The sequence below is a fragment of the Scyliorhinus torazame genome, chromosome 2 (assembly GCF_047496885.1).
Source record: "Scyliorhinus torazame isolate Kashiwa2021f chromosome 2, sScyTor2.1, whole genome shotgun sequence".
NCBI lineage: Eukaryota > Metazoa > Chordata > Chondrichthyes > Carcharhiniformes > Scyliorhinidae > Scyliorhinus > Scyliorhinus torazame.
Window position 1 is genome coordinate 174151141 of NC_092708.1, and position 13567 is coordinate 174164707.

General features: G+C 50.4%; 1 protein-coding gene across 5 annotated transcripts in view; it reads right to left on the reverse strand.

The window, feature by feature from the left end:
- LOC140393878 (melanophilin-like) overlaps positions 1-13567 on the reverse strand; it is a 258326-nt gene that overhangs the window by 73778 nt on the left and 170981 nt on the right. For 4 of the 5 annotated variants that reach the window (XM_072480457.1, XM_072480475.1, XM_072480450.1 and 1 more), the window contains one exon: positions 12672-12755. The exons of the other annotated variant lie outside the window; for it this stretch is intronic. In XM_072480457.1, coding sequence (XP_072336558.1) covers positions 12672-12755 — 84 coding nt within the window. The remainder of the gene's footprint in view (positions 1-12671; positions 12756-13567) is intronic. 5 annotated transcript variants of the gene reach the window in all.

The window sequence follows — 13567 nt, forward strand, 5'->3', positions numbered from 1 at the left end:
ACATTCACTGTCCAAGACCACCCATTTGATATCAATAGACTTCTTGTGACGCTACTGCCAGGTCCTTGGGTCCAGATCCAGGAATTAACCTTGCTGTTCTATTCTCTCTTCTATCTGTGGTTTGTCCTTGAGGGTCGCCTGATACCCCCAGAACATCTCACTGCCTGTTTGCCTGCTCCACAATACTCTTGCACCATATCCATCATTATGTCTTCCCTGGTGTTCGCTTTGCAGTAATTTGGACTGTTACAAGATTTGTGTGCAGCATAGGAGATGTGTCCTGGATTGGCAAGGGGCGTGTAGGGTCTCCAGTCATATGCTCATCTGAACATACGAATTAGGAGCAGGAGTAGACCATTCAGTCTCTAGAGCCTGCTCTGCCATTTGATAAAGATCACTGTTGACCTGACTGTGGCCTCAACTGAACTTTCTTGTCCACCACTTGTATACTTTGATACCCTTACCAATCAAGAATGTAACTAATTCAACATAAAAGTATTCAATGATCCAGCTTCTACTTCTCGCTGATAAAGAGAATTCCACAGAATACGACCCTCTGAAACAAATAACTTCTCCTCATCTCCACATTGAATGAGGGCTCCCTTATGTTTAAACTGTATCCCCTGATTCTAGTATCCGCCAAAGGGGAGAAATCGTCAGAACCCACCCTGTTAATTCCTCTCAGGAGGCAGTGGTAGCAGATAGCCTTGGAGGTCAATGCCAGCAGTCATACCTGATGCACCTGGATGCAACGGTACAAGAAGTTCAATGATCTCATCTCACACAAGTGGCCAAGGTAAGTGAATGTATCTTCAAATGCCTTACTCTATGAAGTGCACCAGCAGCCTCAGACAATGCTCAATTCATTATACTTTGTCACTTATCCATCAATCTGGACCCATATCGTATATTCATAAGCTGCACTACACTCTCAGACACATATTACAGCTGCACACTTCAAATCCACATCTTACAGATTGCACACAGTTGGCTATTCCATCATGGCAGCCTTTTGACTCGAACAGAATCAATTTGGTTTGAGTTAAGAAATAATAGAGCTATCATTATACTGTTGGGTATATTTTATGACGACCAGCAAATGAGAACGATACAGAGAAATACATTTTTAAGGAAATTACAGAGATGCAAAAACTGTGGAGTAGTGATGATGGGTCGCATTTTATGGGGCGCTGTGATCCCTGTCTGTCTCCCATGGCTAAAAATCGGGGCAGTCCGTCAGGGAAGGAATGCTTGCCTTTCAGCCATTTAATGTCTAATTAGCCATTAGTTGACTGGAGGTGAGACGTCTGCGCCTCAGGGTGAGGAGGTCCCACCTCTGAGCTGGCAGTTCTCCAGTCCTAGCAGCGCCACAGTGGCCACTTCTGGTACTACACTTGAGGCTTGAGAATCACAGAATCATAGAATCCGGCCCATCGAGTCTGCACCGGCACTGGGAAAGAGCACCCTACATAAGCCCACACCTCCACCCTAGCCCCTCACCTCAACGCTATCCCCGTAACCCCACCTTACCTCTTTTGGACACGAAGGGCAATTCAGCATAGCCAATTCACCTAACCTACACATCTTTGGACTGTGGGCGGAAACCTGAGCACCCGGAGGAAACCCACGCACACACGGGGAGAATGTGCAGACTCCGCACAGACAGTGACCCAAGCCGGGAATTGAACCTGGGACCCTGGGGCTGCGAAGCAACTGTGCTAACCACTGTGCTACCGTGCTGAGGAGGCAAGGTGTGCTGGCTCGCTATTTTGTAAGTGAGCGAGCCACCAATGCCACCTCCCACTGCTGATAAAAGCTGAAGCGGGGGTACAGGACAAGCATGTATAAAGCAGGCAGGCAGCCTGCTGGATTTTACATGGCTTCACCACCTTCAAACCAGTGGCGGAGGAGCGTAAATTCAAGGGATCTAAATGACCCTAAGATAGACAGGGCAAAGAGGGAGAAAAATTAATGAAGTGTGATCAAGAGAATTTTGTTGGGTTAGATGGGGACTGTTGGGGGAACGAGTGTTCTGTGACAAAATTTAAAAAGTAATCGAGGAATATGTAGGTTTTAACTGTACGGGTGAGGTGTCGAAGGCAGTTGTCTGGGAGGCTTTAAAGGCGGTGGTGAGGGGTGAGGTGATCTTGTTCAAGGCTGGGCTAGACAAAAAGGAGAGGTTGAAATGTCAGAGGGTAATAGATGAGATGCTGGAGGTAGACAGGAGTTATGCAGAAGATAGGGAAGTTGGAAAAGAGGAAGGAACTCCAGGCAAGCTTTGACCAGCTATCGACCAGGAAGGCAGTACGCCAATTGGGGCGAGCAAGGGAGGCAGTTTATGAGCATAGAGAGAAGGCTGTTGGCGGGTCAGCTCCGGAGGGAGGCTGCGGCAAGGCAAATTGTCCAGGTGCGGGAAAGGGCAGGGAAGTTGGTGGTAGCTCCAGATCAGACTAACAAGGTCTTTAAGGAATTCTATGAGAGGTTGTACAGGTCAGAACCACCTGGGGGAGGCCGGGAGATGCAGGAATTTCTAGATGGGCTGGAGTACCCAAGGTTAGGGGAGGGGGACAGGGCTACATTAGAGGGGGTGATCGGGGAGCAGGAGGTAAAAGATGCGATTGTCAGGATGTAGTCGGGGAAGGTGGTAGGGCCGGATGGGTTTCCGGTGGAATATTACAAAAAATTCAAAAATAAGCTGGTACCGCTGAAGATGGGGATGTTTGAGGAGGCGATAGGGAAGGGGATGTTACCACAAACTTTGGGGCAGGCATTGATTTCCCTGTTACTTAGATAAGGATCTGACGGAGTGTGGGTCGTATAGGCCCATATCACTTTTAAAGGTGGCGCAAAGATATTAGCAAAGGTAATGGCACATAGGTTAGAGGAGTGACTTCCAAAGGTCATAGGTGAAGATCAGATGGGGTTTGTGAGAGGGAGGCAGCTCTTTTCAAACATTAGGAGGGTATTGAATGTGGTTATGGTACCGGCGGAAGGGAAGGAAACAGAGATGGTTGTGGCTTTGGACGTTGAGAAGGCGTTTGACCGGGTAGAATGGGGGTACTTGATGGCAGTTCTGGAGCAGTTTGGGATTGGACCCAGATTTGTGGACTGGGTAAAGCTATTATATAAGCCAAGGGCTAGTGTCCGCGCAAATAACATCAGCTCGGAATAATTTCCTCTCCACCGTGCGACTAGGCAGACATATCCTATGTCCCCTCCTGCTGTTTGCACTCGTGATTGAGCCATTGACCATCGTGTTAAGTAGTTCGGGGGTATGGAAAGGGATAGTGGGGGCGGGGGGGGGGGGGAATAGAGCGTAGGGTGTCCTGAAATGCCAATGACTTGTTACTATATGTGTCTGAACCGAGTGTGTCAAAAGGGGAAATACTGGAGCTGTTTCAGGTGTTTGGGTCTTTCTCGGAGTACAGATTAAATCTAGACAAGAGTGAATATTTTGTGGTGTCTCTGCCCGGGGTGGGGGGGCTGCCATTCCATAAGGCAGGGACTCACTTTAGATATCTGGGGGTGCAGGTTGCTCGGGATTAGGGGGGGCTCTGTAGGTACAACATTTCTAGTTTGGTGGGGAGAGTGAAAGTTGATCTGGCAAGGTGGGATGGTCTCCCTCTGTCACTGGCGGGTCGGGTATAGGCGGTTGAAATGAATGTGCTGCCGCGATTTCTGTTTATTTTCCAGTGCCTGCCGATTTTCCTGCCAAAGGCAGATTGAAGGGATGATTACCTCATTCATTTGGGGAGGGAATGTGACCAAAATTAGACAGATGCTACGACAGAGAGGAAGGCAGGCAGGGGGTTTTAGTCTTCCGAACCTGATGTATTATTACTGGGCAGCGAATGTAGAGAAAGTACGGAGCTGGGTCAGAGGGATTGACTCCCAATGAGTCAGAATGGAGGAGAGTTTGTGTAGGGGGTCGGGATTGAAAGCGCTTAGGCAGCGCCGCTCCCGACTGCTCCAGGGAGATACTCAGGGAGTCTGGTAGTTATAGCTTTGTTGCGAATTTGGAGGCAGTTTTGCCAGCACTTGAAAGGGTTGGGGGCAGAGGCAAGGGAAAAGCCAATTCTGGGGAACCATAGATTTGAGCTAGGGAAGTGGGATGGAAATTTTTGGAGATGGGAGGAGAAAGGAATTAGGACACTAAAAGATCTGTTTACTGGGGTCAGTTTGCAGGATTGAAGGAGCTGGGTGCGAAGTATGTGCTGGAGCAGGGGGAAATATTTAGATACATGCAGGTTCGAGACTTTGCCAGAAAGGATATACAGAGCTTCCCGGAGGAGCCGGCCTCCACATTGCTGGAGGAGGTGCTAATGACAAGGGGACTAGAGAAGGGGGTAGTCTCGGCGGTTTACGGGGTTATTTTGGAAGAGGAGAAGGCGCCGTTGGAAGGGATCAAGGCAAAGTGGAAGGAAGAGTTGGGAGAGGTATGGAGGAGGGGTTCTGGTGTGAGGTGTTACGGAGGTGAACGCCTCCACTTCGTGTGCGAGGTTGGGGCTGATGCAGCTGAAGCCGGCTCTTTCAGGATGTAGAAGATGTGTGTGAACATTGTGGGGGTGACCCCGCAAACCACGGTCATATGTTTTGGTCCTGACCTAAGATGGATAATTACTGGAAAGAGGTGTTTAGGGTAATCTCTAAAGTGGTGCATGTGAAACTGGACCCGGGCCCTCGGGAGGCCATGTTCGGGGTGTTGGACCAGTCGGGGTTGGAAACGGGTGCGGAGCCAGATGTTGTAGCCTTCGCTTCGTTGATCGCCCGAAGGCGGATCCTGATAGGGTGGAGATCAACCTCTCCACCCTGTGCCTTAGCGTGGTGGGGGGAACCTGCTGGAATTCTTGACGCTTGAAAAGGTCAAATTTGAACTGAGGGGAAGGATGGAGGGGTTCTACAATTCATGGGCGTTATTCATTATGCACTTTCGAGAATTAGATCACATCGAACATTGGTGGTGGGGGGGGGGGGGGGGGGGGATGGGAGGGTTGGAGGGGAGGGGCGGGGGGATGTATTAATGGTGATTCCTGATTCCTTTTTGTCATTTGTTTATGTTAACATGCGGGCTAATGTTTGAAGGTTTGGTGGGAGGATGGGATCGTTGTTATTGATATGCGGATTGACATTGCATTCGTAACTGATAATTGTTTATTGTTGGGTGTAAATTTGGGAGAAAATGTGAAAAAGGAGGAGAATAAAAATATTTTTTATAAAAGAGAGAATTTTGTTGATCAGTATGCTTCTGACCTAATGAGAAAGGAAGCATTTACGGACCTGGTTCTGGGGAAAGAGGTCGGTCAAGTAGATTGTGTCAGTGGAGGAACGTTTAGGAAACAATTATCATTGTATCATAAGGTTTATATTAGCTACGGAGATTGACAACGAGCAACCTAAGATAAAAGTTGAACCTAAGATAAAACAAAAAAGGGGCTGGTTTAGCACACTCAGCTAAATCGCTGGCTTTGAAAGCAGACCAAGGCAGGCCAGCAGCACAGTTCGATTCCCGTGCCAGCCTCCCCGAACAGGCGCTGGAATGTGGCGACAAGGGGCTTTTCACAGTAACTTCATTTGAAGCCTACTTGTGACAATAAGCGATTTTCATTTCATTTCATTTCAAGTATTTAACTGGAGGTGGCCTATATTCAGTGGGTTGTTCCGGGTGCGGCTATGCAGAGCTAGGTCGCATATTCGGTAGCTCCCGCTTGGAACGGACTTTTGGGCTCTTTTACAGGGCCCCCACGGCATTTGTTTGACATTTCCCGGTGTGGGAAGAAGACTGTAGCATTCCCCTGACAGTGTCCCCCAGGAATGTTATGTCTTTTGGATACCAGACCCGGCAGAAACAGTAAAAGATTTGGCTGTAACTGCAGGGGAGAGAGGGGCCTCTTCCAGCATGCAGGCAGGGGAAGGGCAAGCTTAAAGCTGAAATCTGACTTGACTCTATCAAAGGTGAATTCTAGCAGCAGAGGGAACAACTGTGAAAAGATCTACCAAGGCCATTGAAGAAGCAGGGACGAGGCTTCTGGTGGCGGCCATGGAGGAGTAGGTCGCGCATTCGGCAGCTCCCGTCTGGAACCGACTCTCAGACCTTTTTCAGGAGTTTCCATAGACTTTTTGGGGCAGACTGGTGAAGCAAACACTGCCAACTTTAATGAAACGGACCAGAAGTGTAACGGCCAAAGGAGCGGCACTGGAGCAACGGGAGAAGCGAGGGAAAGAAAACAAAATGTCGGAAGCCAGGGACAAAGGGGAGCTGCAGGAGTTCATCAAGCGTTGCTTCGAGGAGCAGCGCGAGGAGATGCTCAAGGAGATGTTGGCGCCTATGCTTTCGGCAATTGAAGGACTCGGGATCACGCAGAAGGCCCACGAAGCTAAGATCCAGGAGGTACAGAAAAGAGTCAGTCAGAACGAGGACGAGCTCGTGGGCCTGGCGGTGAGAGTGGAGCAGAACGAGGCGCTACGCAAGAGGTGGGCGGGAAGACTCGAAGACCTGAAGAACAGGTCGAGGAGAAAGAATCTGCGAATCCTGGGTATCCCTGAGGGAGTGGAGGGGGTGATGCCGGGGCATATGTGAGCACGATGCTCGAGGCAATGATGGGCACGAAGGCCCCTTTGAGGCCGCTGTAGTTGGACGGGGCACATCGGGTGCTGGCGAAGAAGCCCCAGGCAAATGAGCCGCCAAGGGCGATGGTGGTGAGGTTCCACCGGTTCACGGACAGAGAGTGGGTCCTGAGATGGGCCAAGAAGGAGCGGAGCAGTAAGTGGGACAATGCAGGGATCCGAATATACCCGGACTGGAGCACAGAGGTTGCAAAGCGGAGAGCGGGTTTCAACCGGGCCAAAGTGGCGTTGTACCGGAAAGAAGTGAAATTCGGAATGCTGCAGCCAGCGCGACTGTGGGTCACATACAAGGACCAACACTATTACTTCGAAACGCCTGAAGAGGCTTGGACCTTTGTACAAGCCGAAAAGTTGGACTCTAACTGAGGGTTTGTGAGGGTGGGGGGATGTTTTGGGGTTTGATGTGTGATGGTTGTTGTATATAGGGGGTCAATCACGCGCAGGAAATGTTACATGGGCTGGGGGAGAGAGACAAGGCCGCGACAGGAGCTGCGCCAGAGGGGGCGGAGCGGGCTTTGGAAAGCGCGGGTTTCTTTCCCGCGCGCGGGAAGAAAGGCGGGAAGGGGAACGAAGGAATGCATATGGATTGGGAGACTCCCACGCGGGGACGTCAATGGGACGGCGGGGGAAGCCGGGGTCAGCAGGCGTCAGCTGACTTACGGGAGTGACATGGGGGAGGGGAGGGGGGGAAGGGGTGGGGGAAAAGGGTTGCTGCTGCACTGGCCGAAAGGGAATGGGACACAGAAGAAGTGGGGGACTGGAGGGTGAGGGAGGCGTGGACACGGGACTGGCCCAGAAAAGGAGATGGCTAGTCGGCGGGGCGTGGGGCGGGGGGGGGGGGGGGGGTGAGAGCCCCTCCAATCCGGCTGATAACGTGGAATGTGAGGGGCCTGAATGGGCCGGTGAAGACGGCTCGAGTGTTCGCGCACTTAAAGGGACTGAAGGCGGACGTGGCCATGCTCCAAGAGACACATCTGAAGGTGGCGGACCAGGTCAGGTTAAGAAAGGGATGGGTAGGACAGGTATTCCACTCGGGACTGGACGCGAAGAATAGAGGGGTGGCAATATTAGTGGGAAAGCGGGTGTCATTTGAGGCCAAGGCTATTGTAGCGGACAATGGAGGGCGATATGTAATGGTGAGCGGTAGGCTGCAAGGGACGTGGGTGGTGTTGGTAAACGTATACGCCCCGAACTGGGATGATGCAGGATTCATGAAGCGCATGTTGGGGCGCATTCCGGACCTGGAGCTAGGAGGCCTGATAATGGGAGGGGACTTCAATACAGTGTTGGATCCAGCACTGGACCGCTCCAGATCAAGGACTGGAAAGAGGCCGGCGGCGGCCAAGGTACTTAGGGGGTTTATGGATCAGATGGGGGGAGTGGACCCATGGCGGTTTGCAAGGCCGCAGGCCAGGGAATTTTTTTCTCCCATGTACACAAAGCCTACTCCCGGATAGATTTCCTTGTTCTGGGTAGGGCGCTCATCCCAAGGGTGGAGGGGACGGAGTATTCGGCTATAGCCGTTTCGGACCATGCCCCGCACTGTGTGGAACTGGAGCTGGGAGAGGAGAGGGACCAACTCCCGTTGTGGCGGCTGGATGTGGGACTGCTGGCGGACGAGGTGGTGTGTGGGAAGGTGAGGGGGTGTATCGAAAGGTACTTGGAGGCCAACGACAATGGGGAGGTGCGGGTGGGGGTGGTATGGGAGGCGTTGAAGGCAGTGATCAGGGGAGAGCTAATTTCCATTAGGGCTCATAGGGAGAAGACAGAGGGTATGGAAAGGGAGAGGTTAGTGGGGGAGATTTTGAGAGTGGACAGGAGATACGCAGAGGCCCCGGAGGAAAGATTACTTGGGGAAAGACGACGGCTCCAGACGGAGTTTGACCTGTTGACCACAGGGAAGGCGGAGGCACAGTGGAGGAAAGCGCAGGGGGCGACCTACGAGTATGGGGAAAAGGCTAGTCGGATGCTGGCACACCAGCTCCGTAAGAGGATGGCAGCGAGGGAAATGGGGGAGTCAAAGATGGAAGGGGAGCCACGGTTCGGAGTGCGACGAAAATAAACGAGGTGTTCAAGGCCTTTTATGAAGAGCTGTACAGATCCCAGCCCCCAGCGGGGGAAGAGGGGATGAGACGATTCCTAGATCAGCTGAGATACCCGAGGGTGGAGGAGCAAGAGGTGGCTGGTTTGGGGGCACCAATTGGGTTGGAGGAGCTGAGCAAGGGTTTGGGGAGCATGCAGGCGGGGAAGGCCCCGGGACCGGACGGATTCCCGGTGGAGTGCTACAGGAAGTACGCAGACCTGTTGGCCCCGCAACTGGTGAGGACCTTTAATGAGGCAAGAGAGGAGGGGACCCTGCCCCCGACAATGTCGGAAGCGACAATTTCTTTGATCCTAAAGCGGGACAAGGACCCACTGCAATGTGGATCGTACAGGCCGATCTCGCTCCTCAATGTGGATGCAAAGTTGCTGGCAAAAGTGCTGGCCACGAGGATCGAGGACTGTGTCCCGGGGGTAATCCACGAGGACCAGACGGGATTTGTAAAGGGCAGGCAACTAAACACCAATGTGCGGCGGCTCTTAAACGTGATAATGATGCCATCGGAGGAGGGAGAGGCAGAGATAGTGGCAGCTATGGACGCGGAGAAGGCCTTTGACCGAGTAGAGTGGGAGGACCTCTGGGAGGTGCTGCGTAGGTTTGGGTTCGGGGTAGGGTTTATCAATTGGGTTAAGCTCCTTTACAGAGCCCCGATGGCGAGTGTAGTGACGAACCGGCGGAGGTCAGAGTACTTTCGACTGTACCGAGGGACGAGGCAGGGGTGCCCCCTGTCCCCCCTGTTGTTCGCATTGGCGATCAAACCATTGGCCATGTCATTGAGGGAGTCTACTAAATGGAGGGGGGTGGTCCGAGGGGGAGAAGAGCATCGGGTGTCGCTATATGCGGATGACCTGTTGCTGTACGTGGCGGATCCAATGGAGGGGATGGTGGAGGTCATGCAGACTCTAAGGGAGTTTGGGTGTTTTCGGGCTATAAGCTCAATGTAGGGAAGAGTGAGCTCTTTGTATTACAGGCGGGGGACCAAGAAAGAGGGATAGGGGACCTACCACTGAGGAGGGCGGAGGGGAGCTTTCGGTATCTGGAGATCCAGATAGCCAGGAGTTGGGGGACCCTACATAAACTGAATCTGACGAGGTTGGTGGAGCAAATGGAGGAGGATTTCAAAAGATGGGACATGTTACCGCTCTCGCTGGCAGGTAGAGTGCAGTCAGTCAAAATGGTGGTCCTTCCGTGGTTTCTGTTTGTGTTTCAGTGCCTTCCCATCGTGATCACTAAGGCCTTTTTTAAGAGAGTAGGCAGGAGTATTATGGGGTTTGTGTGGGCGAATAAGACCCCGAGAGTAAGGAGAGGGTTCCTGGAACGCAGTAGGGACCGAGGAGGGTTGGCGCTGCCAAACCTGGGGAGCTACTACTGGGCAGCAAATGTGGCGATGATCCGCAAGTGGGTTATGGAGGGAGAGGGGGCAGCATGGAAGAGGATGGAGATGGCGTCCTGTAAAGGAACGAGCCTGGGGGCGTTGGTGATGGCACCGCTGCCGCTCTCGCCGACAAAGTATACCACGAGCCCGGTGGTGGCGGCAACGCTAAAGGATCTGGGGCCAGTGGAGACGGCACCGGGGTGCAATGGGAGCATCGGTGTGGTCCCCGATCAGGGGTAACCACCGGTTTGTCCCGGGGAAGATGGACGGGGGGGTTCCAGAGCTGGCATCGGGCGGGGATTGGAAGAATGGGGGACCTGTTCATCGACGGGACGTTTGCGAGCCTAGGGGCACTGGAGGAGAAGTTCGAGTTACCCCCGGGAAATGCCTTTAGATATATGCAGGTGAGGGCTTTTGTGAGGCGACAGGTGAGGGAATTCCCGTTGCTCCCGGCACAGGAAGTTCAAGATAGGGTGATCTCGGGTGTATGGGTCGGGGAGGGCAAGGTGTCAGAAATACACCAGGAGTTGAAAGAAGAGGGGGAAGCGCTGGTAGAAGAGTTGAAGGGTAAATGGGAGGAGGAGCTGGGGGAGGAGATCGAGGAAGGTCTGTGGGCTGATGCCCTAGGTTGGGTTAATTCCTCCTCCTCGTGTGCCAGGCTCAGCCTGATACAATTTAAGGTGGTCCACAGAGCGCACTTGACGGGGGCGAGGTTGAGTAGGTTCTTTGGGGTAGAGGACAGATGTGGAAGGTGCTCAGGGAGCCCGGCGAACCATGTCCATATGTTTTGGTCATGCCCGGCACTGGAGGGGTTCTGGAGAGGAGTGGCGGGAGCAATATCTCAGGTGGTGAAAGTCCGGGTCAAACCAAGCTGGGGGCTAGCAGTATTTGGAGTAGTGGACGAACCGGGAGTGCAGGAGGCGAAAGAGGCCGGCATTCTGGCCTTTGCGTCCCTAGTAGCCCGGCGAAAGATCTTGCTAATGTGGAAGGAGGCGAAGCCCCCCAGCCTGGAGGCCTGGATAAATGATATGGCTGGGTTCATAAATTGGGAGAGGATTAAGTTCGCCTTGAGAGGGTCTGCGCAGGGGTTCTACAGGCGGTGGCAACCGTTCCTAGACTATCTCGCGGAGCGTTAGAGGAAGGTCGGTCAGCAGCAGCAGCAACCTTGGGGGGGTGGGGGGGGAAAGGGGGGACTGCCTGGGAGGGTGGATGAGCAAGAGATAACATGAAGGGTTGGGGAAACTGGCGCGTACGGGTGAGGGCCAGTGTACAAAGCTGTGTAAATATATCATTTTGCCATGTATATATCTTGTTCTGCGCGATTTCTTGGGTTTTTTTTGTTACGAGGGGGGGGGGGTTATTGTTTGTAAGGGAGAAAAATTGTGTTAAAAAACTTTAATAAATATATTTTTTAAAATATATATATATTCAGTGGGTTGAGAACAGACTTGTCCTAAGTAGAATGGAATGAAAGATTGGCAGGCAAACTGTAGTGGAATAATGGACTGCCTTTAAAGATGTGATTATGTAGGTACAGTCGAGGCACATTTTCTATGGTATATGAATAGTAACAGTGCAGGTGTGGGGCTGATTTGGGACTAAAATGGGGATTTACACTTAGAGGCTGAGATATGAAATGAGAAACTTGCATCTCTCCTTGCCAAGGAAGAAGAGAAAGTTATGATAACTGAGATACTGGATGGGCTAAAATTGATATATAAAAGGAGATGTTGGAAAATCAGGTCGTACTTAAAATTTATGAGTCCCACGGATCGGATGGGTTGCTTCTGAGGATGCTGAGGGAAGTAAGTGTGGAATTACAGAAGTACTGACCAAAAGATTCCAATCTTCAATAGATATGGACATGGTGCCAGAGGACTGAAGAATTGTAAATGTTGCACTCATGTACAAAAAAGGGTGTAAAAATAAACCCAGCTACAACATTCAGTGTAACATCTCAAGTAGGATACTGTTTAGAAGTATTAATCTGGGACAAAATTAAAAGTAACTTCAAAAAATGTAGGTTAATTAAAGAAAACGTGCATGGATTCGGTAATGAAAATCATGCTTAACTAATAAGATTGAGTTTTTTGGTGAGATAACAGATGGTTGATCAGGGGAAGGCGGTTGATGTGGTATATATGGACTTCCACTCACATTCTCACCAATAAGGTGTTTGGTGCCACCATTTTGGAACCATTGGGGCAATTATAGAACCTAAAAACAGTTGCTAATGATTTCAATATTTTGTCTACTTGTCTTCTGTAAAATCCCTGCTTGATAATCTAATGTAATCCATTGAGGATAAAACAGTTGGAATCTCCCATTGATTCTATCTAATCATTCTGGGTTGAAGTGCCTCAGGAGATGACTCCATCGCATACATTCACGGAATTGTCACTCACAAACTAAAGTTCCCTTTCAACTTCCCGTGAGAGTTACTTTCATGGGCTGTCTCTGGACAAACATGTTTTATATTTATTAATAAATATAATAATTTTTTAAATTTTTAATTTGTTTCCTGTGAAGGCAACTATTAATCAATGTAATTTTGCAATTGCAATTGATTACCTCTTCGGAGCTGGGAGTCATCTTCTCCTCCAGTCTGCATAGCATTCGCTCAATAGAAGACATGCGCTTCGACAGATCTGAAAGCTGTAGGGCAGGAGAGTTTCAAACCATCACCAGCTCAACACCGCCACCTGAATAGATTATGCAACTCAACTGTTGAAAGAGGATCTTCAGTGTCAGAGAAAATGGGTATACTGAATCCAAAGATTTGGCGTTCAGCTAAATGTAAACCATAAATCGTATTTACCACGGTCCAAAGGATTGTTATGCACCATTCCTCACACTTCCTCGTACACTAAAGATCTACTGTCAGAGTTACAAGCAAAGCATGTAGAAGATGATCAAAATGTAGCAAGTGTGAAAATGAGACATAGAAATTAACTAGGCTGAGGGGATTTATTCTAGGGAATTGAAGAAAAATAAGAGAATGGGATAATATCTGCAACATTTTCGGAAAGTTATAATTGGGTAAATCACAATTAAAAGATTGTTAAGCCTGCATCTTGATTTTTATATCCTTGAAATCGGGGCAATATTTAACACAAACAGAAAATGCTGGAAACTCAGCAGATCCAGCCTGGTCAGACTCGACTCATTAACTCCGTTTCTCTCTCCACAGATGCTGCCAGACCAGCTGGGGTTTTCCTGTATTTTCTGTTTCTGTTTCAGATTTGCAGTATTCGCTCCCAGTATTTTGCTTTTCTTCCAGGGCAATATTTACTTCTGCACTTGGTGTTTCCGAGGTTAGGTAATCGGAGTTTAGCTGAAACTTACCCTTACATCAGGCTGTTGACACATTAATAAGATGAATTTTCAATTTGAGGAGAGGGAACAGGAAATGGGAGTGTTTTTGGGTCTCAAACCCATCCCCAGAGGGAAAGAATCACAGTTTGGAA